A 23,998-nucleotide genomic window follows, 5' to 3' on the forward strand; every position below is an offset into this window, starting at 1 on the left:
GCGTCCATGTGTTATTATTCGGACTCTTTATCCGGAGATTTCCCTTCGTCATTCCCCACTGGCAATGCTGTGTTGCAGGTTGTAAGATTGTAAGCTTACTTTTTTCAAGAAAAGAAAAAAAAAAATCAACTCCCCGTCGGGGAATCGAACCCCGGTCTTCCGCGTGACAGGCGGAGATACTGTCCACTATACTAACGAGGAAGGGTGTAAACGCCGATGTTAGGTGGCGCTTTTGTATACTACATGTATACATACAGTCTCCGCCTGTTCTGCGGAATACGAGTCCTTAACTCTCTAAACGTTTTCCCATTCATTCTCTATGGTAGTCCTTAACACTACCGATGTAATATAGTTTTGGCCACAAGCGGGATTGTGGGGGCGCTGTTTTACCCTTTTCATACCTAAGTAAGGACATTTGAGCTTTTTGACATTTGACAACAGTAAATACGCCCTAAATGTCATTCTTTTAGCCTGAAATGTGATTACTTACCTGTGTCTATAGAAATCGATTTTAATGGTGGTTTTAGGTCATTTTTAAACCGTAAAACTGTATAAGCCATGTCTGTGTGTATTTTTTAGGGGACAATGGCAACAGTTCAAACGGGGACCATGACAATTTCACGAGAACTGTGTTCCCTTCACATTACCATTTACCATTTACCATTTACCATTTACATTTCAATTTATTTTATTTGTAGTGTTACAACACAGCAAAGATTCATGCAGGAAATTATACACATGTGCAGGAAACGCCAATGATTTTCGAAGTCAATGAATTTAAGGATTTGTGTATGTGTGAATGTATTGTTTATAATAGAAATCTATGTATGTATACAATATGTGAACAATATAGACAAAAGAACTACGTCATACCATGGCAAATGCCCTTCCTCGTTAGTATAGTGGACAGTATCTCCGCCTGTCACGCGGAAGACCGGGGTTCGATTCCCCGACGGGGAGTTCATTTTCTTTTTTCCCCCCATTTAACACCATTTAAGGAACAACAAAAATTGTTTTGTAGTGAATTTCAATTTACAAACATACTCTTAATCCAAACAAAAACAACAAGTATGAGTATTGAATCGGTAGATCAGTAGTGTAATGTGTAAATAACAGTCAAAAAAAAATAAAAAATGCCGCCACCTTGCCCAGAACAGTCTCCCTGGACCAGCACTATTGTTGTAATATTTAAAGGTTAAATAAAGATATACAAAATATAAAATACACAGGAAACAGATGAATAAACGTGCAATGGAAATGTGTTTACATGTCTACAAATTGATATTTACTTATTTCTGTCCATCCAGACACAAAGAAAAGTAGACACAGTGTAAAATACATGTTGACATATAGAAATATTGAAAAATACCCCAGTTAATAAGTAACATGTATTTATTACATTATGCATATAATCATATTTGTTTTTCTACTTATATAGTTATCATTATACTGTATGTATTAACATACCAGGATCACGTTTTTAAATACATTTATTTTATACATCCCAACATCCAGACATGATTGTCACAACTTCCTGCTCACACACAGACAATAATGGCTGATGTGACACTTGGAACATAAAGTCATTAACCAAACAAGTAAACAGTTCACTGACAGTGTTTGTAACACAACAAGGAATCCCTAAAATACAGCGTTAATAATAATAATAATAATAATAATATTAATAATAATAATATTAATAATAAGAAGAAGAATGATTCATCCAATAGAAGCTTGACTTTACAGCATTGGTTCTGGAGTCTAATGCATGCAAGGTTAAAAATGTATATTAATGAAACCAGGGAAGCTGCAGGAAGTGTGTTTTAAAGACCACGTGAGTGTGAAATGTAATAATCAGTGGTGATCCTTTCAAATATATCTACTTGCGGGAATGACATTAGTTCTGCAGGTATTTGGTCTTAAACCAAAGTATTGGAATAATTAAAATGTTGGAAAAAATGGATCATCAAAGCGCTTACAATTCACCCTACAAGTATCACGAATGGCTGAACCAAATTTCATAGCGATCTATCAGAAAAAGTTTGAGATATTTAATTCTGGTGGAAAACTTGCCGTATGTTTTGTCCAGAGTCTAATACCACAACATAAGTAAGGAAATGATAAATACAAACAACTACATAAAAATCAGAATTAACAGTGTTAACAACCGACCCTCTTTCAGGAGAGGCAAAGCGGAGATAAATCTGTACACTTAAATAAAAAAACATCAAAATAAACGAGCAGGAGTTGGGACAAGAGTGCAACTGCATAGGGAGAACATGTTCTCTTAGTTTCTTTATTCTGAAATGGAATGACATCAATGGTTCAAGTGTTTTTTTTAGCCTCATGAATAATAATAAGTAATAACGTTAAACAGGAACAGGAAACCGGAATGATTATTAAAAACAAAAGCGGAGCCGTTTTGTTGTTCGGAGTTTATTTCTTCATTCAGCTTCCAAACTGAGGTGAAATACCAAACATCTGCCGATTGACTCGCATACAAGATCTTAGTACCTTTCTGGGAATTGTGTGGCTCAGTGGATTGTATTTGGGCCAATAAAGTAATCCAGACGGTAGTCCCATGCTGGATTAACACTACCAAGGTCCCAGGTTTGTGATAATTTGATTTTAATACTTTAATATCGTCATTTAGGAGCATGCAGCACAATATAAAGTAAAATAATAGAAGGTGCATCTAAAGCACAGTGAAGTATTTAATTAACGTATTTTTAACAACTATATCAGTAATACTATTGTCTATAAATAGTATCAAAAGGTCGAAATCTTAGTCTATTTTATGTACAATTTGGGGTCATGACGAACAATAAACTGCAGTGAGTTTGTTTTAATATAACTGGAGTGGTATTTTTTATTTATATGTTGTTGTTAACCGTAGTCGTGACTGAGACTCATAATATAATATTACATTTGTTGGATGGAATCCACCTGTTTATGAAAAATTTGGCCAGGAAATTAAAAAAAGGAAAAATTAAGTAGGTAAAAATTAAAGTGTTTGCACAGCTTTACCAAACAACTGAGGATGCTAAACTAGATCTTCTGAGAACATTTTGATCATGTGGTCAACCTGGGACTGTTGGGCAGTTGATAATCCAGTTTTAAATATTGGACCAGTTTATCCTGATTTAAAGAGCAGTGTTTTAAGCAATTATCTGCCGTAAAATTAGATAATTTTAATGAAAGAAATCTGACATCCAATCAGGGCCACATCATCTTTGTTAGCATGCTAACGAGCCGGCTCATGCGTGATGAACGCTAATAATAACAATATGTATGTTTTACATCACGTTTCGTGGAGAGAAAAATCACGGGAATAAAAGCGGACTTGGTTACCATGCGGATAATTTCTCTGGTTAGCAGAGAGATGTCGAGTGTTTCTCCCGTTACAACTCTGGAGAAAACATTTTTTACAGATGGTAAACATGCGTTGGTAATTATAGAATAATACCCTTGATGACGTTCTTCCCTGTGATAATACTGAAAATACAAACAGCGATGCAGGAGTGTGAGCAGACGGAGTTTTGCTTTCCAAATTTTGTTTTGAAAAATTTGGGAAATTAGCTGGTGGGGCGAGTAAAGTTAGCTTCAGAGAGGACAGCTAGCTGGCTAGTTAGCTAGCTAGTCTCTTTGGTCTCCTAGCAACAAAGAGTGAGGCAGAGGGACTGTAGAACCAACCATCTGCTGTTGGGCTGTTTTTTTTTGTGGAGTATGAAAGCATGGTGGAATTATCAAGATAGCTAGCTAACTAGCCAGATGTTAAATTAAAAAAAATAAATAAATAGTGGTTCCCCTTCAGAGTTTAATGGTTTCTTCCTTGGCGTGCAAGTCTTTTCTTTTAAGAACCGGGCTAGCTGTTTCCACCTGCTTCCAGTCGTCATGCTAAGCTAAATTAAGATAATTTGGCATCAATGTGGCATCAATCTTCTAATCTAACTTTCAGCAAGGCAGCGAGCAAGTCCTTTAAAGAGCAGTGACAATGTTGGTAAATATAAACAGTATGGTTTATACATTTTTTTGTGTAAAAAACAACAATGTATATGAGCATAAATTAGCTAGCAGCTGCATTAGCACGTTTAGGAATATTTTGAGAAATAAAACTAGTTCTGCTTCACATGGCCACTGAATCACATTGAAGATGTCCTCCTGGGTGTTACTTCTATAATATATACACTATATAATTATAAAAAAGACTATTTGGGTTTTTACAGGGTTGACAATGTGGGTACAAAACTTGAGTTTGTTTCAGGTTAACTTGTATTTTTCTTGGATTGTTGGATCACTGTTTGGACTCTTCGATAAACAGATTCACATTCGTCAGCTCTCTGACCAGGTTAACACGGCTTCTTAAAAGGTGCAGTCTCTCATTCTTTTGGGAAATCCTCTTGTTTTCTCCTGTTTGTGACTAATTTCAAAGTAATGGTGCTGAATCAGATTGGTCGTCACGGCGATGGCAAAAACGCATGTTCAGGGAAGCAGTGTCGGCAGTGACAAACTGATCTGGAAAAGGAAGGAAAATCTCCTTCAATTTCAAAATAAAAGTCAGAGATGGAAGTGAGGGATGTGAGAGCGGCGCCTCAGAGTGGAATATGTTACATTATATAAACAAAAGTTCCTCTCTCTCTCTCTTTACAGGTCAGTGTTGTGTTCTGTCATTTTTAATAATGAGGTCCTTTTTTGGACGTTTCTCACTTCTTCACCAGGTCAGTTTAAGACTTTTTGTTTGGTTCAGGATTTAGATTGGAGTTTGGATTAAAGGACCATACCGCTGATTTGAAATGGTTCAGTCCAGAGCTCAGACCTGCCGTATTTATTGCTAGATCACGTTATGTGGAGCGTTGATGGAGCAGCTACAGTGTTAGCATAGCCTAGCACAAATCCACCCAGACTCCATTCAGAAAAGAAGCGTTTTAAAAGTGCTTTTTCTTGTCGTCTTGCAGACAGACCTAACAAAGCATGACTCAGGCTTTTTATAAATCGCCATCATTCTGTAGTAGTTTCAGCATAATTTTTTTAATATGTTTATTGCAATTAAATCACAGCTTTCTAGGTTGATAGATATTTAATTATCATGTTTACTTAAAGAGTCTAGTGGTTTGCCCAGACATCATTTTCTATTTCATTTTTATAGCTAATTGAAATACTTCTAGGTGTGTTTTTGATCTTTTCCTCTGCCCCGCTTGGTCTTTAGAATTTTTAATTATTGTTAGTTTGCAGATTTTTCTCTAAAACATAGTATGCTGTATTTTTTCTTACATGTGATTTTTAGATGGTTAAAAACGGAGGTATGGTCCTTTCAGGATTGGTTTCAGGGCTGAGCAGAGATTAAGAGTGGAACGTCCTCATAAGGATATGTACAGTATGTGTGAACAGCAGGCACATCTATAAGTTGATTGAACTCCAGTGTGTGTGTGTGTGTGTGTGCGAGTTTACAGCCTATTAGTAAATACATGTAATATTTATAGTGAGTGGCACGGCGTTCCTTTTGTTTTCCGGCAGTGAAAATGACTTGTTCATGCGTCTGTCCTCATGTTTATGTCTTCATGCAGGGTTCTGCTTTGCATCGTGTGTGTCTGTGTTTGTGTGCTTCACTGCTTCTCTATCAGCGGGTGCAGTTCAGCTTTCCGAACCCGGGCAGCGTGACGCGTCCGTGGGTGTAGATGTCGCGGTCGGAGCCCTGGTTCATCCGCTTGACCAGGTTCTTCTCGTACAGCAGAGGGTGGTAGGCGCCGAGCGTGCAGGCGGCGTCGTAGAAACGCTGGTAGTAATGGCAGAGCTCCGTCTTCCTGCGCGACGGCAGGAACTCGTACACGTGCACCACCTCGCACAGTGACATCATCAGGACGGTTCCTATAGCGGGAAAATGGGAGGCGAACATGTGATATGAGTTTTCAGTAAGGATCGTCGTCACTTCTTCGCTGTCCTCTTTCTTAACTTAATCTAAGCGTTTTATTTAACATACTCTAGTTCAGAGGTCTTCAACGGGAGGTCCGGGACCCCTAGGGGTCCACAGAGTTACTGCAGGGGGTCCCCGAAATTATTTGATCCCAAATTTTTCTTCCAAAAATTAAAATATGTCCAAAAATACACATTCACATGTATACAACCTATAGTAAGGAAATGTAAATCTCCCTGTTTGTTTAATAATATGTTGAGAGATTGTGATGTAGAAATTCCAAAATAGAGTTAAAATAAGAATCTGTCAACAGTTATTATTTTGATGGCTTAGCATTGTTTACATACCTCATTAAACGTACTGTTATACATGACACTAAAGGCTGCACTACACATTATTATATTATTTTATTGGCCCGGTTTGATGAGGAACACTATTTAATATGATATGTAATAGGGGGTCCCTCCACCAGGTCACTCTTGGGGGTCTGAAAACGTTGAAGACTTCTGCTCTAATGGACGTCCTCTACTGAGTTTTTTTTTTCTCACCATCCTTTGCATTTCTTTACTATCCTCTAATGCTGTTTAGAAACATTCACAGCCATCTCAGCCTCTCTTTATCTTTCACCAGACAAATCAAACGTTTTAATGCGAGCGTCGACGTCTCACGTACCGAGCAGGCCGGAGGAGGGCGGGTTCTTCTGGATGGGCTCGGCCATGTTGTCCTGTATTCGTTGCCAGACCTGCCACTCGAAGCGGGGGTGCAGGATGTAGAAGGGCTGCATGGGATGAAGCCTCCTGTATCGCTGGTACTGGGTGAAGATGGGGTAGTCTGTCCTGTTGTACCACTGTGGAGGACGACACATAGCGAGTACTGTTAGGGGTACTGTTAGGAGTGGGGGGATCGACCCCTCGATTCTTCTGTGTAAACATCACCTGAGTGAGGTCAGCAGAGAAGGGGGCGGGGTCCCAGGCCACCAGAGCACCTGAGCTGTACAGAGAGCTGGACAGGAAACGATGGTCATCAGACGCCATCACCTGTACGGCGAGGAAACATTCATTTCAAATGCATGATATCCATACGATAGCACACATCTGAATACATATAATAAAATAAACCATTCTATGATGTTTTGTTTTTTTTCCAAATTTAACAACTAATAAACTGTATCGTACAAATAGGAATTCGCCTGAAAGATTTGAAGGAATTCTCATTATATTTCACTCCAAAATAGAGATGCATCGAGAATCGTTTTAATAATCGAATCGTGAGATTCCCACCACTAATAAATAATCGTTAATCTTGTGTTATGCCCCTGTAAACTGTCTCTCTTTGTCTGAACAGGTGATATTAAAGTCATGCATCATGTTCACCTGCGAGTTGATGAGGCGGATCGTGGTTTTGGAGCCCACATCCTTCTCGAAGCCGGTGGTCGGCGCCGCGTTGAAGCGCAGTACGGCGTCATGAGAGTCTTAAATTTGATAATAGATATCACACATTTTAGAAAACACAGACCATTACTGATGCAAGGCATTTTTCTCTCTCTGAACACAAAAGTAGAAACAGTAAATGAAAAACGTTTATAGAACATAAGAGTGATAAACATCTCACCTATCTCTTTGCCGAGTCCGGAGTAGCGGAGCGAGCCTGCCGATGACACCACAGCGCAGCTCCTGTACGGCCCGAGGTCAGAGGACAGCGACTTTGGTGGCAGCTGGGTGGCCCAGGACAGCGACGAGAAGGGCTGGAGGTCAGGGGTCAAAGTCGTGACCTCGACATTGTCCTTCAGCTGGCAGAGAAGTTTTGGACCACTCAGCTTGGGCCTGCTGGACACACCGCCGGGACCGGAGAACTCCACCCCGTACTTATTCATCGCCTGACAGGAAAAACGGACACAAAAGGAAACAGTTGTTTTGAAGGTCAGTTGAGTTTTGAGACTAAAATCAAAAGTGAATTCTCCGTATTCAGACCTCACCTGATAATTCTGCACCACCTTCCTCAGCCTGCTTCCCAGCATGCTGCTGGACATCTCGTCGTCCCACACCTCTCCCAAGAGCCCGTGAGGACCGAAGAACTCGGCGTCCCCCACTCGGCCGCTCAGCTCCCCCCGCCGCCGGCCTCCGAACAGGGTCTCCAGCGCACGCGTGAAGGGGCGCGGCAGCAGGCGGGCGAAAAACCCGGAGGGCTCCCGCTCCTTCGGCTTCCGCTTCGACGTCGTCTCCACGGCTTCGTGGGTCTGGTTCGGAGAGGAGAGGACTGGGATCGGACGGCGGGGGTCACCCGGGACGACACCCGGGAGCTTCTGGGGGTCGATGTACATGGGCTTGCCGCCGCCTCGCAGCACCTGAGGGAGTCAGAGGGACGACTATGTCAAGTTCGGTAGGTCAGAAATCCAGGGCTCGTAATCATCAATGGTCTAATGGAAGGAAATCAAACCCAACTGGTATAAAAGTCCCTTATTTGGTTTGACTTTTACGACTAGGAGTAAAATCATTTCATCAACTTTCCCAAAAGGAAATCTCTCGGATCTACGCTCGTGAAACATAGCGACGGACCTTGATGACCGAGTGGGTGCGAGGCTGAGCCCGGGTCCGCGCCCGGACCCCGAAGATGGCGTCGGTGACGGGCACGCTGTTCTCGGCACAGATGGCGTAGAGCAGAGCCATGGAGATGCAGAAGAAGGCCATGCAGAGAACGCCGCGGCGAGCCCGGCGCCTCAGCCGCCACAGCAGGCTGACTCTGTCCATCGCCGCCCCGGGGATCTGCAGAGGACGCTCACAGTTTACTGTCTGGTAAGTCCGCCCAGACCTCTGCAGTGCATCAACAACACAAAAACAAAATCACCATGGCAACAGTTAGAACAATTAAAAATCATTCATGACTATTACATTTTTTTTATATATGACATTTTATGCGACACTTTGTGTTGCGCTTCAGTTTGACCTATTTATTGATAGATTAATATTTTAGATTGCAAGTTCTTCTCCTAAATCGTCTATTAATTATTTAAGTGATTTATATATTATAGTTAATTAATTTGTCAAATGTTTGTTATTTATTTCTCTTTTAAAACTGCATTTTCAAATTGTTTTTGAAATTCAATAATTTATTTAGGTCTTAATCTATTTGCAGAGTTGTTTAAATCATGTATTTATATATATATATATATATATATATATATATATATATATATATATATATAATTTTATTTGGTTTACTTTTTTATGATTTTCTGTTTAGTTCACGATTAGTTCAGGAGGAATTAAATGCTTTAAAATGATTTCCATGACACTTATGGTCCTCCATAGTTTCCATTGAAAGTGTCTTACATAATAATAATCCAAGGACTATCTGTACCTCTAGATGACCAGCATTGACAGCCTTTTTAATATGAGCTGCTTTCTTCAAACACAAGCTGGCATTTTTGTAACTGAACCGTTGCTTCTTAATCCTGAAAGTCAGTGAGTGAAACAACAAAGAAGAACAAGGACATGGGAGCGTGCCATCATCGCCCCGGGGGATGGGTGAAATCAGGGGGAAAGAGCAGGGAGGAGGAGGAGGAGGAGGAGGAGGAGGAAGAGGAAAATGGCTTGATTCATCAGAGGATGGAAAAGGAGGAGGGGAGAGGGGAGAAAGAGAAATGGGGGAGGTCAACGTTGGCCTTTTTTTTAAAGTCAGTCACATTTAATGGCTAATAATAATGATAATAATAATATTGTGAAATAATTATACAGAAGGGAAATCCGTTATTTACAAAAAGGTGTTAATTAAATATGAAATTAAACTTCCCTTTTAAATAGAGAACATTTGCCAAAATGTCAACAAATGTCAAGATGTAGCCCACAGCAGCAAAAAAAAAACAAAATAGTACCGCAGTTAAAAAACTGAGAGCATGATTACCCCTAAAGTATAATGTGTAATAGAAGTAAAAAGTATAAGAGACACAAAATCCAGGAATATTAACTTGCATTATAATGGATCTGTCTGAAGAAAACCCAGACATAATAACCACCATCATTTTTTCCTTCAGCCTGAGTGCTGAAGAGTGAGGCTCAGTCTCACAAAAACAGTAGTGTTACAGTGAAATTTAATGACTGGGCCATGATAAATCCCTGCAGGGGAGGAAGGTGTTCTATGACTCAGCGTTTACTGCAGCAGGTAGGATGATGCCACCTTAATGCACTGGGATTCATTTTCTCTTCTTAATTTTGTCATTCATGCTGTTAGGAAATCAGCAGTTACTACGAGAAACAAACAGATGCTTTTGGGTCACCAGTTAACACGGTCACTCGTTGCACTGGAACACCTGTTGCTATGAAACGGTCGTGATCCTGTCTGAATTCTGCAGAACCGGAGTCTGTTGGCAATATCGATTCTCGATGAAACAATCAGACATTTTGATGCTGGTAACAGCTTTTAACTCTTGACGGGTGGCACAGCAGCTTCCAGTGGAGACCCCACCTGGCCTGGGACCACCTATGGATGCCCCCAGGAGGAAGTAGCTTTACATACATATATATATATATATATATATATATATGCTACACAACGTGGCCAAATAGACCAGAGGAGACAAGAATCGATGGAATCCATTGCATACATCACACGCCTGCCAGTTCGGCTGCACACGAGAGCAGAGAACTTATAAAATCAATATGTTCCCGCTGTGTAATTTGTGTAAACATACAGCAGCTGTTTTTTTTTTTTTTCACACAGCGGCTCAATCAACGAGCTCTCATCTGTGCCATCGGACATCACTGCCAAACGGATAAACATCACAGCAGCAGTTTGATCTGAAACTGTTTGTCTGTTTGGACATAAAAGCTGGATCTGGATTCTTGAAAATCTTGATTAAAATGGAAATGACAAGTTCCTTATTTTACAGTTAAAAATACAGTTTTATAGCGCTCAATGCTGTGGTAATAAACACGAAAAAAACAAGAAATTAAGACAAAATGTAGCTGTTTGTTCCCAAACAAAGAAATAAATGTAAACTTCTTTCTTTGTTAAATTAGTTAAAAATGTGAGCTGATGGGAGTTCTGCAGAAATACATTAAAATCATTGAAAAATATTAAAATATTGATCTTATGAAAAGTCAGAGGTTCACCAAAGTTCATCCAATAGTTGATGTGATATTTCGGATATATGCCACTGATATTTCCATCCTGTTTTTAAGTTTAAAAAAAATACTGTTTTAATCAATCGTCAAATTTTTTTGCAGATTTATTTTTCTGTCAACATGAATCGGTTCAGCTTCAGGTGAATCACATGAAGCCTTGGGCATGAATCACCAAATTAACGTCTTTAAACTCCAACAGATTCAAATGCGAAGCTTCGTATTTAGGAGGCTGAAACCAAACGTGTGCTTCATGGCCAGGATATTCTGAATTTGACGTAGAATAAACACTTTCTTTGTGGAGGTTTATTGAAATGAAACCCTGTGAAGTCTGTTTCAGAGAATAAACCATCATCACTTCCAGCTGGGATGCAACAAAGTGACGGAAAAGATTTCAATGACTGACCCTCAGTGATAAAAAGAAAGAGGCTTTTGTGCAAAAACAGCTGCTTCCACTTTGCTTCAATTGAAGGAAGGAGCAAGTTTGCATCCTCTCACACTCTGATTTTATCAAATGATGAAGATCTGTCACCTGCTTCCAGACATGCTGGTGCCCCCTCTCATTTAATTTGCTTATATTTTGTGTTTCAAAACAACTATTGTTGAACTTGTCAGGAAAATATTCTCTCTTCTCTCTTTTTTGGCTCCGTGTTTGGTCTCCACCGACTCCAGAGGGAAATCTCTGTTTCTTTAGCTGCTCGATGCTCCACTATGTCCACCAGCGAGTCTCTAAAGGCCTCGAAACACCGGGGGCATTTTAAAAAAACGCACTTTTATATCGAAAAATGTCAAAGGATACAAAGCCGAACCGTAGTCCAAACCAAGACGAGTAGAAGTTATTACTCCTTTCAACCTTAACAAAAAAGGTAGTGCAGACCACATCCACTCTTTCTGTTTTTACCTTTCACAATAAAAGCCCTAGACATACACACTGTTTATGCTCAAAAGGCATTCCACTCAAAGGAAACTCAATAAAATACAGTAGCTTAAACCAGTTTAGCTCACTGACGCTGTTCTGAGTCTATTCAAAGCTTTTATTATTTAAAAAATGATATAATTACATGTAATATTAAAGGATTCCCCCTGTGGTGATGAGCAGCTGTGGGTTTTTTATTGTATTTATCCTGATTCCAGTGCTTTATCAATAAAACTGTATATAATATTAGTTTAGACTGTTTATCGATCATAGCAGCTTTGAGTTCTGCAGATTTTAATCAATATCAGCGTCATCGGAGGTGTGGCTCTCACAGCTGTGGACCTGCAACATGGCTGCCGGAGGATGTGATGCCCGAATGAATGAATGAATGAATGAATGAAACAGCTGCAGAGCTCCACAGCCTCAGACAGATGGAGATGTCACTTGATATCTGCTTAAAGATGTCCCCCTAAATCCTCTGCCTTCACACAAACACACAACTGCAGGAAGCCAGAGGTGTGTGTGTGTGTGTGTGTGTGTGTGTGTGTGTGTGTGTGTGTTATGCATGGATTTATGCAGCCATACTCAAGATTAAAAGGTAGGAGTGTGTGTGTGTGTGTGTGTGTGTGTGTGTGTGTGTGTGTGTGTGTGTGTGTGTGTGTGTGTGTGTGTGTTTTAATCCGGCCTGGCGGAGTGAGAGGGAGTTACGTATGTGTCAGCAGCAGCAGCAAAGCTCCGAATCAAAACACGGAGCGGTTGATTGGTTGGTTGCCGTGGGCTACAGCGGGACATTTACCCCTCAGCCAATCAGTGAACCAAATCCAGCTGGCAGAAAGTCATCAATTGCAGTTTAGTTCAGTGTGATGAAAAACACATACCATGAATGTGAGTAGCATGATGTCATAGTTGTTGCACGCTCCACATGTGGACGCCAAGATCTCCCCATGTGGGTCAGATCTCCACGCCTTCCTCCTCTTTGCTGTTTCACTGTTTTTTTTCCCCCCGTTGCATTTCTTTTCGGGCACATGAGTGCAGTTGAAATCTGCATAATTAATGCGACTGTTTGGTGTATCAGTGCAGCGAGTGAATCACGACACACGCGGCGGCTGTTACTACCGATGAGGCTGCCAGTCGTCTGCAGATCTTCACTCGCTAAAAAAAAAATCCTCACATGTCTGAGACGACTACAGAAGTACATTTGCACGAGTACTTTGCTACTTTTGTAATTCTCCTCCTACTTTTTTACTCCACCAGCTTTAGTTTCCTCCTCTCCAGGGAAAACCACGTATCTCCAGACACGAGCGCAGCAGCGATATTAATCCAGAAACATAAGATATATATCAGCCAAAAAAAGTTTAAGCGCATCATCAGCAACTTTTACGACAATAATTTTAAAGGTAGAGTAAACCGAATCAAAGTCCCGCCCCCTTCGTTCACACTTCTGTTCAAAGTCCCGCCCCCTTCGTTCACACCTCTGTTCAAAGTCCCGCCCCCTTCATTCACACCAAACGAGTGCTCTAGATTGTCAGATTGCAAACAGGAAGTAAAGCACGGATTTATGGTGCTATAACAGGAAGTATTTTCTGGATAGAATCACCTACTCAACCTTTAAATATACTTTTACTTCAGGGAGACTTTTGAATGTAGTATTTTTTCCACATTGTGGTGAATAATACTTCTACAATACTTCCTCCATGGTGCTCAGTGTGGTGAACAGTGGTGATGTTACCTTGTAGCCCATCGTGTGTGTGTGCGGCACCGCACGCTGTGTTGCTGTTGTTGCTTAGGAACGGGCTGCTGCCTCCAGGTTTCCCCTCATTGCCTCTGTGGACGGAGATATACAGGTATATATATATAAAATATAACTGTAGAAAATATAATTATGACTTATGTGTTTCCGATCCTCCAGTGGTGGAATGTAACTAAGTACATTTAAGGCTCTAAAATACACATTTATATAACTTGTACTTGACTTGAGTGCGTTTTTTTTTATACTACATTCTTAGAATGATTGTTGTTAATTTCCATGTTAAAAAAAAACACCTGCCTGACGAAGATCTCTGTTAAATGGAAATGATAGCTAATAATAATAATATATTGGGAGTCCTCAATAGCAAATCTTAAATTTCACTTTAGAATTAATTGTGACAACTGGCTCAACATCCTTTTATTTATTTATTTATTTAGGATTGTACACAGGAGGCAAGTTTTCATCAGTCCTTCCTGCTGGAAACATGTCTTCACTATAATAAACCACAAACTGCCTCTCCAGTTACCTCATCTCTGCTCCTCATTGATCCTCATTTAGTTTTTATTATTGCCTTCTGTATTTAACGGGTCATCACTTTTGATGTCTTCAATTGTCTCGATGATATTAATAAATAATATGTTTTATGTAATAAGTACACGGGCAAGAAAGAAGGACCCACCATTAAAAAAAATAATTTGTAATGGATACAAAGATGGTAAATAAGGTCTAGATAAAAGGAGGCCATCATCAGAGACCATGCAAGTCACCACATCTTGTACAACAATACTGATATCGATGGATGGATCATCGATAGATCTCTCTGCATCTGTCTCTAGCGTAGCTCAACGCGTTTAGCTCATCTGAGGTGTTTTGCTAATATTCGTTGACCTGTGTTAGGTGATGCTCCTCCGTTAGCAGCCCGTCAACCGCGTCGTCCCCCCCGTGATTTATCTTCGCTACGGTGCCGAGAAGGTTGTTGTTCCCGCCGCCGCCATATTCCCGGTGAGTCGCGGTGCTTTCACCGCCGCTGTCCGTCCGTCCGGTCCGAGGCCGCTATCGGTGTCCGGTGGCATTGGGGAGAAGTGCGAACCGGAGCGAGGCGACTCTCTCTCTCTTTCTGTCTCTCTCTATGTCTCTCTCTCTGCGACCGCACACAGGCTGCTGCACCGAGCGTCAAGTTAGCGGGAAGGAGAAGGATACGTTTCCGTCGAGATTTTCAAAATAAGGGCGGAAGATGGTTTCTTCTTTTTACTTATACAATGGCATGAAAGGTTGCAAAAGATGTACAACTATAACAATGTTGATGACAATAATCTGCAATGGTATATGTTACTACGTATATTTACTCAACTATTTTGGAGGCAAATATTGTACTTTTTGATGCACTACATTTACTTCAAATGTTATTTTTTCCCCCATCGCCTATAACAAATAACTATCAAGAAGTAAATTCAAATGTAAATAAATACGGAGTAAAATAAAAAAGTAATAAATATACAAGTAAATACAATACAAGCCAAAAGTTGATAGTAAATAAATGAGGACATAAATAAATGTATAATTAAATAGGACATGAATAAATAATTAAAACTTAACAGGTGTACACATTGATGCATCTTATAAGTATAATGTACCTTTACATTTGGTACTTTAAGTATATTTTGATGCTTTTGTACTATTTTAGGGCTTTTACTTGTAACACAGCATTTGTACTTCTGCCACCACTTCCACATTTTTGGTTACACAAGAGACATGTTTTAATCTATATTTTTTTATTTTGACGCGAAGGGATAATTACCTGATATCCGGTTCAGTTTTGCATACTTGTGTTTAACTTGACATATTTCTCTGCAGCAGCCAAGACACGCAATATCTCTGCAGAGGAGGACGATGAAAATGCACAGCAGAAACAGATAGAGCATCTCTACTTGAATACACCAAGCTGTCTTCTGTTCTGTATTAATGATCGATTAGTGAATATAATACTTTTATTTCCGTTTGATTAGGCTAATCGTTTAATGGTGTACTTTAAGTATTCCATTCGGCAGTATAGTGTATATAAATGTGTATCGGACAGGAGTTAATTGCTCCCATGTTACAGCCGTAAATATCCATTTAATGTAACAAATACAGTAGACGAAGATATTTAGAAGCCATGCACGTCACAATACTTACTTAGGCTGTATACTTATATTTATTATATAATTATTTTAGTTTTCCCTGCAGAAAAATGCATATAAAAATCAATAAATAATATATTTATTTATTATTATTATTATTTGAATTTATTTAGTTTTTCACTGTGTCTAATTTGTTTCAGAATGAATTTGGACATTTGTTCACATCGTACAAGAGCAAAAGAGTAGTTCCCTGACCGGGAATCGAACCCGGGCCGCGGCGGTGAGAGCGCCGAATCCTAACCACTAGACCACCAGGGAGACCTTCGGATTGAGAAATCATCATAGTATATATACCTCACACGTCACTGTTGGAGGAGCACGAGTCGCGTCTGCTCATATGCCCATGTTCACCTCGTGTCAGCGTGGGTTTCCTCGGGCTTCTTCCCCACAACAGTCCACGGACATGACGCAGGTGAGGTTAATTGATGACGTGGAGTAATGTATCTGACGCGCCAGCACGAGCTGTTAAGTTAGCGTAGCCTACTGGCTAACGTTATTAGCACACAGTAAACGATGAATTCCATGACGTTACAAAGCCTTTAGTTTTCATTGTTAGGTCAACGATTCCTCGTTTCCATCGTTCTGCTTTTTATTTCTACTGTTACCTTTGGCGCCGAATGTGTTTTTGTTTATAACGACAAGCGTCAACAGGAGCACTGCAGGACCTCGTGGCGCAACGGTAGCGCGTCTGACTCCAGATCAGAAGGTTGCGTGTTCAAATCACGTCGGGGTCAAACCTTTTCCTCATTTTATATTGGGCCAGTTTTCTTTGAGTTGTTGGTAATCCAACAGGAATACATCTTCTACTCTGTAAAAGTTAACTAAATATTACTGCGGGATAGTGATCTGTAATAATTCTTAACAATTTATTTGTTGATAATAATTGATATTAATCTGAATCTGCAAAGTAAATCAAGTTATTAGATACATGTAGTGCAGTAAAAATGTCCTTCTTTACAAGGAATATTGAATAAAAACAGGAAATATTTTGAGAGGGAAGTAATACAGGTAGGTGTCAGAAACAATGTTATTTTTTAGTATTAGTTGATTTGTGATCAAAACCTTAAGCACATGCAAATACCATACAAATAGAGAAAGAAAAAACAGATTTTAGGCTGGGGTAGTTAATTAATAAGGTAATTATCTGCAACAATACTCATAATTGTAAGTATTTCTGGTTGTAGCTTCTCATACGTGGGTATTTTAATATATGTGGAACATTTAGTCAATACTCTACACTATTTGAAGGACTTTTCTGGTGCTTTAAACTACATTTCTGAGCAGCCAAACTGGAGAACAACAGTTGTGCTCGACCCCTTCAGCCTCATTTCTAATTGTGCTGCATTTTTTTTAAGAGACCTATAAAAAACCTACTTCCTTCCTGTTTGTCCCCCAAAAAAGAAAACTGAAACCTTCGTCCGCTTTGCTTTTTACAGAACTCTTCATATGATATGAAGCCCTGTCGCCGGATACAGTCAGAGGAAGTGATACTTTTAGTGTTTTTAATAAGTAGAGGTCTTTATAAAGACTTTAAAGTGTGTGCATCTTTTCAGAGGAGGCACTGTGAAAACATTATTCTGGGGAAAAAAAGAGAATAATTTGAGGAAAAAGACTGCTGAAATAAGGATTTTGTTTTATTATAGCATCTAGCAAATAAATAAAAACATAACTCTACAGAGGCTTGGAAATCGATCTAACAGCTTCCACACACAGTCACACATAGAAATACAATTATTTCCTCAGTATAAATACTTTAATAACACCAAATAAATTCCCCTTTAACTAGGGGGTGTAGCTCTTTCGTATAGCTTCTTTTTCCTTGCAGTGCAAACACAATACCAGCTAACAGCGAGGTAGAGCTGAACAAGCGGCTGTGAGGCTGAGGATCATGTCGGACGGTTGATTTGAGATCTCAGCGTATCAAAAGTTGCTCATATTTAGGTTTTTGAGAGAAAAGAGGTAATGATTCAATGTAACATGAAGATATTAAATATAGGAGTTTTTCTTTCCCTGAATATTACCCTCCCCTCCCACAGCTCCAGAATTATTTTTTCTCACCTACTATAATATATTTTTTGTATTTATATTTAATACTTTTTCTATCAATATTATAGCTATAATGTTGTTGTTTTTTTTCACCTATAATGACCTTAACGTGGCTTTGAGCTGAGAGCCACAGACAGGAAGTGAGACATAAAGACAATTGTAATGTAACAGGATGTATTTTCCCTAAATTCCATGACATTTACTCAAATGACCGCCTGCCTTTCTTCCTGACCTCCCCACTGGTTTACATTCGAACCATCCTAACAAATGAATAAAAATAAAACAGAAAAAAGCTCTTAAAAAGGTGATTTTTGTGTTGTTTTGCGGTGCTAGCTGGTCGAGTCGGGCTGTGACCTGTGGATGCTGATTTTCTTGCGGGTGTTGTCGCTGCAGCGCTCCAGGATGAGCTCGGGACTCGGCCTCGGAGGGATGACCGGGATCTCCTTCTTCGGCTTGCTCTCCGAACCGGAGTCGGACACCTCGGGGATGTTGTCTGTTGGTGTACAAATGGACAGGATTATTAGGTGGCTCTTCAGAGCGGCTTCGTGGGTAGAGTGTCCTCAGATCGAACGTTACCCTGGTTGTTCCTCTCCTTCAGCGGCGACTTGGCCGCCTCCTTGGGGTTCCCGTTTGGAGGGGTTTGCTGCAGGAGGTAGCGCCGGCTGTTCCTGCGGTAGGCTTCCTGGCTGAGCTTCCGGCGAGCCTTGTTGTGGATGCTCTTGGCATTTCGGATGGTGGACCTGAAAAAAAGCAAATCACGCAACGTAGTTTCTTCACTCTCAGCTCCAACTGTTGGAGTTTCACAACATGAATAATGTAACAGTGAGATGAAGAAAACTCTGCTTTCAGAGTGAATCTGATCCTCCGACGTACCTGCGAGGCGGCGGCCTCTGTCCCTGCAGGTTCATCTTCATCTTCTCCGCTTCATATTTCTCTCTCTTGCCGGCCATGTGCAGGTACATGGAGGGGAAGTGACCAGTCACATCTCCTTTCCTGTGGAAGTTCCAATTCAATTAAAATTTGCTTTAGAAGATTTTAATGGATAAGGATTATGAACTGAAGTTACAACCACTTTAATGTCTATATATGTGTGTGTGTGTGTGTGTGTGTGTGTGTGTGTGTGTGTGTGTGTGTGTGTGTGCGCGTGTGTGGATCCTACCTGACGACCCACCAGCCGTCCAGCAGCTTATGAATGACGGCGATGGTTTCACCGACCTCCAGAGAGATCTCGTCTTGCTGCTCCGCCTTGTAGGCCGTGGCGGTGACGTACAGCTCTCCTGCAGAGACGACGCTGTTAAAAAGGACTGAATATGCTTTTTTTTTTTTTATTGAATGAATAATAATGTGACCAGCTTGCCTTCGTAGTTGGGCTCAGCGTCCTCGGCCTCCTCCGGTCCGTCCAGGGGCTCCAGGTAGGACGCAGGAATCCAGCCTCGCTTAGACTCGCACTGGCAGAACCACCAACCTGAACACAACAGCAGGAGCTCAAAACCTGCCCTCATTCATTCAACATGCATTTAAAGCTACTTTAAAGGAACTTTAATTTTGTGTCGATTGTGGTGCCCCCTGTGGACAAAATTGGTATTGTTGCAGAGCACCAATGAGATATGCAAGAAACTATAATATATATATATGATATCATAGGAATATGACAAAAATGTATTCAGTAAAGTAAAAAAAGCAATCTGATGATAAAGAATTCACTAAAAACATAATATAAAATATACGTATGACAGAGGATATGAAGTATTTTTCCGGAACATTAATTATGATGATCGATCCAAGTAAAAAGAGGGAAAAAATATATTTAGTAGATTTATTTTATTAGAGTTTAAAACTGAAAAACTCATCATGCACACTTCAAACTAGAGAAGAATAAAAACAAAATACATAAATAACTAAAGTATTAAAAACGTAGCAGAAAGTTGTGTTTTCATGTAGGATCCCTGCTTTAGTTGATTGCCTTCCAATTTTTGCCAAACTGACTTGTTAGTCAGCTCCTATTGTACCCGAAACTACAAAAAATAAAACCCTTTATAAGACATTTATTTTCCTAAATGTTAGTAACAATCATCTAATTCCAAATCATGTCGTTCAAGACGTTCTTTGGAAAATAAAGTGAAATCTGCAAACCCAAGACTCTGTATCTTTGTCAACCTTGGGATGTTGGTTACACATTTTTATATTCACCGTTCTGATTTTTCTCCACAATTTCCACCTGGTCTCCGCTGTGCAGATTGATCTCGTGTTTGGATGTTTTGGTGAAGTCTGCGATCACTCTGTAGGTGTCCAATATGATGGGACCAGAGATCTCTGAGAGGTAAAACACATAATTACATATTTTCATTTCAGGAAAATACCGGCAACATTTACCGGAAACTACTTTGGATTTAAAAAAATCAAATCCAGTTGCTGGAGTCGAAGACAGGTGAGAATGTTTGTCTTTCTACATAAACATGAACATGAACATGTATGTTTGAAATGAATATTTGAATGATAACACATTTAAAAATGGTAGTAATACAGTGGATAGGATAAAATGACTCTTACCAGATGCGTTGCCTCGGGCCAACTCCCTGGAAACCACAAACGTCTCGTTTCTTTTCAGCCTGAAGAGGAAATAATCATTTCTTTATTTGTTAATTTATAAGTTCATAACCATCCAGTCTATTTTAAGACAGTCGGCATATATTTATTTGACAGACTTGTATGCAGACATCGTGTTTCTCATGTTATTCTGTCCTCGCTTTGAGAGGTGATATACTGACGTGTTGGCGGCCGGAGGGTTCTCGTCCTCGCGGCGGACCTTCAGGAAGCTGGTGAGTTGTTTGCAGCGGGAGATGTGAGGCGGCAGGTTGATGAGCGAGTGGCAATACTCCGTCAGCGTGCTCTGCCTGGTTTCTGGAGACTTCTGGCTGATCAGCCACCGTGGCGCTAAGGAAGCCAACACAACCACAATCAGGCAAAAAAAAAACACACACAGGAACTACAGGACGAGTTGGACTATAACACTGTCTGGAATCTAGTCCATGATTCAATGCAGCCACTCATGTGTGAGCTTTGTTTTGGATTTTAGTGGTTTAATCGTGCAAAAATGAACAATTTATTGATTGCTGATTGGGCTCAGTGGTCACTCTACCAACCACCCTGTGTAAGTACTAGAAGTACTCATACCTTTTACTTAAGTAAAAGTAGCAATACCTGCTCTGCAAATGCACTCTATGACAAGCATTCAAGATTTCACTTGGTCCAAAAGCATTAATATGTAAAACATTAAAATGAAAGTACTTTTTTGGGAAAAACGCTTCCCTTTCAGAGAGTTACATCATATTATAATCATACTGTCAATGATGCTTAAGCAGCACTTTAACTTCTTTATATCCCGCTCTATAATCTCACATGTTTTGTTTGGTAGGTAAAGGTAAGTAAATCCAGCTGGAATGACAAATGTAGTGCATTAAAAAAGTACAATATATTCCTCTGTAGGAAAGTAGTATTTCATTTATGTAAAGTACCTCAAAAATTGTACTTGAAGGGGTTTTCAAGAATGTGGACATTTCCAGACTTTCCATTTCTGCTGTTGCATCAACTGAGGTTTTAGTCTTTGCTTCTCGTTCTCTAAATTGCACCAACAAGTTGGGTTTTGCAACTAAACGTTTTGAGTTCTGTTTTCACGAGAAGTTTGACGACGTGTTTAATGTCACGATCTTTTTTATTACACCTCAGAAAAAAAAGCTCAAAAATCCTCCAACCAAAGCAGCTCTAAAGCTCCCTGATTAACACGTTATATTGTGTTTGTTTTACCCATACACAAAAAAACTTTCAGAATTATTATTATTGTTGATGAAATATAGTTCTTTGTGTACATGTTAAACAAAATGAATTAGTGACTTTTAAAAGGTTTGACCCTTCCTCTCGCGCCACCTTCAGGACAAACAGGAAAAAAGGCTCCAATACTGATGAGTTTCAAGAAGCATCATGTTTTTTTGTGGTTGCTAATAAAAAAAGAATTTCAGCCTTTCTTGCGGCTATTCTCGGTTGCTTCAACCCCCCCCCCCCCAAAAAAGAGAAGTGGATTCGCCCACATGTGTTAACTAATCGCAGGTGCTTCCTGAAAGAACATTACAGCACACAGATGGGGTTTAAGAATACAAGTTAAACGTATTTTTTTTTCGTTCCTTTAATGCATGATAATATTGATTGATTAATGCATGATTATTATATTTTAATTATCCAAATGACTACAACACACTGAGTCATTAATATTGCAGCTTGTCAAAACAACTTAGTAACGAGGCAGAATTACAGGAAAACATGTTGAGCATTGCTTTAGGTTGAGGCAATCTAAACAAATACGATTAAAATTACTATATTGTACAACTAATACTAGTGTGCACCATTACTGTGTGTGATGAAGCCTCGGGCTGCGTTTCCGTAGCGACCTGAATATGAGTTTATATACTACGTCCCTGAAGGCATCATGTGCACAGCGTTTCCGTAGTGTAGTGGTTATCACGTTCGCCTAACACGCGAAAGGTCCCCGGTTCGAGACCGGGCGGAAACATCCTTTAGCCTTTTTCCACGCCACCTTTTCATACTTACATCAGAATATATACACGTAGCTTCTGCATTATTTTTTATTGACGATATCTGATAACTGTCTGTAATTGGATGTTTGTAAAACAGGAAGTATGGGCGTGTTCCTGAACGCAGCCCTAAAATGACCATGCCAGTCTAATTCTGACTCCTCCTTTCAACAGCCGTGAAATGTTGTGTAAATGGTGTGTAAAAACACTTAATTCCACCTCGTGAAAATAACCGCGTTGGTTGTTGTTTTCTGAGTCATTAATATTGCAGCTTGCCAAAACAACTTAGTTTTGGCAGAATTACAAAAACATGTTGAGTTATCAAGTTACTTATTGTTTTTACCCGGCAATGACGGGATGATTCTGTCCTTCTTTTCTATTTGACCAGACTCGATGGGAAACATCTCCTTCAGGGATTTCTGCGACCGAAAAAACATAACATTTCTGATTCACGAAACCGGGTTTTCGAGTTTTACTTTATAAAGTGTTGTGGGAGTGAAAAAAAAGGAGCTCACGTGCAAGGTGTAGATCTCAGGATACGTCCTGTAGATGAGCTTCTCGGAGAGGTCGCTCCACTTCACCATCAGCATGTACACCTGAGCATATTAAAGTACACACTTAGACACAACAAGGTTATATTGAAAAGACTCTTGGTTTGCAGGGTAGATGGTTTGAGCCTTACGAAGTGCTGACTCGGGTATGAGCGTTTCTCGAAGCCCAACAGCTCCACATGCCTGACGTAGTTCTCCTCCATGGTGAGATTCACTGAGATAAAAACAACAGGCATGAGGCTTATATACTGTGTGTGTGTGTGTGTGTGTGTGTGTGTGTGTGTGTGTGTGTCAGTTCCTCTTTACACGTCTACGAAAGTGATTTCATCTTGTCACAGAGCAAAAGAAACAAGGAAATACTTCCGCTCATTATTAAATAATGAACCGAATAATAAAGCAGTAGTTGTGGAAAGTATCTCTAAGTACATTTACTCATGTACAATTTTGAGGTACTTATGTATTTGCATTTTCATGCAACTTTGTACTTCTACTCCACTACAATTACAAATATATATTATTCTGAATTTTCTGCCAAATTAACGCTTTTTTACTTTCAGTACTTTTGTGTGTGTAAATCCAAGCTAATACCTTTTACTCTAGTAAGGTTTTCAATAAGGGACTTTTACTCATAACAGATTATTTCTACTTTGTGATATTACTAGTTTTAAAAATACCATGGGAGGGAAATGTTTTACAGTATTACAGCAAAGAGGACAGTAAGTTAAGAATTCCCCTCATGTTTCACAATCACTCAGATGAGGAATCACTGTGCTGATTACGATTGTTATTTCCAAAACCTCTTTTGCAAAACAGTCAAAGAGGAACAACATTGTAAAAACAAACACAAAACGATCCCACTTTGATAAACTTCCTCCATTGTGTGAGAAAGATTTCAGTTTGCGTTTCAGTTTCTTTTTTTATTTCAAATGGTAGCGGGTGGT

General features: G+C 39.8%; 2 protein-coding genes across 3 annotated transcripts; both read right to left on the reverse strand.

Annotated features, from left to right (window-relative positions):
* Window positions 1-1,417: 1,417 nt before the first annotated feature.
* st6gal1 (ST6 beta-galactosamide alpha-2,6-sialyltranferase 1) lies at window positions 1,418-14,805 on the reverse strand. 2 transcript variants are annotated; one of them, XM_084029162.1, is made up of 9 exons: window positions 14,583-14,805; window positions 13,674-13,768; window positions 8,467-8,721; window positions 7,887-8,255; window positions 7,523-7,787; window positions 7,285-7,382; window positions 6,847-6,948; window positions 6,584-6,758; window positions 1,418-5,865 (listed from the first exon to the last, which is right to left on the reverse strand). In XM_084029162.1, the coding sequence occupies exons 2-9, from the start codon at window positions 13,683-13,685 to the stop codon at window positions 5,618-5,620; spliced, it is 1,524 nt and encodes a 507-aa protein (XP_083885288.1). In that variant the 5' UTR covers window positions 13,686-13,768; window positions 14,583-14,805; the 3' UTR covers window positions 1,418-5,617. The 2 variants fall into 2 exon arrangements, with proteins under 2 accessions (XP_083885288.1, XP_083885289.1); XM_084029163.1 differs by having other exon boundaries at window positions 8,467-8,673; window positions 14,583-14,802.
* A 2,685-nt stretch (window positions 14,806-17,490) lies between these two features.
* On the reverse strand, window positions 17,491-23,292 carry ncf1 (neutrophil cytosolic factor 1). The gene is made up of 11 exons (XM_084028411.1): window positions 23,189-23,292; window positions 23,022-23,102; window positions 22,850-22,925; window positions 20,689-20,854; window positions 20,471-20,529; window positions 20,111-20,233; window positions 19,278-19,385; window positions 19,080-19,197; window positions 18,794-18,913; window positions 18,497-18,660; window positions 17,491-18,413 (listed from the first exon to the last, which is right to left on the reverse strand). The coding sequence occupies exons 1-11, from the start codon at window positions 23,258-23,260 to the stop codon at window positions 18,250-18,252; spliced, it is 1,251 nt and encodes a 416-aa protein (XP_083884537.1). The 5' UTR covers window positions 23,261-23,292; the 3' UTR covers window positions 17,491-18,249.
* Window positions 23,293-23,998: the final 706 nt, after the last annotated feature.

The sequence above is a fragment of the Eutrigla gurnardus genome (genome assembly GCF_963514095.1).
Source record: "Eutrigla gurnardus genome assembly, chromosome: 15".
NCBI lineage: Eukaryota > Metazoa > Chordata > Actinopteri > Perciformes > Triglidae > Eutrigla > Eutrigla gurnardus.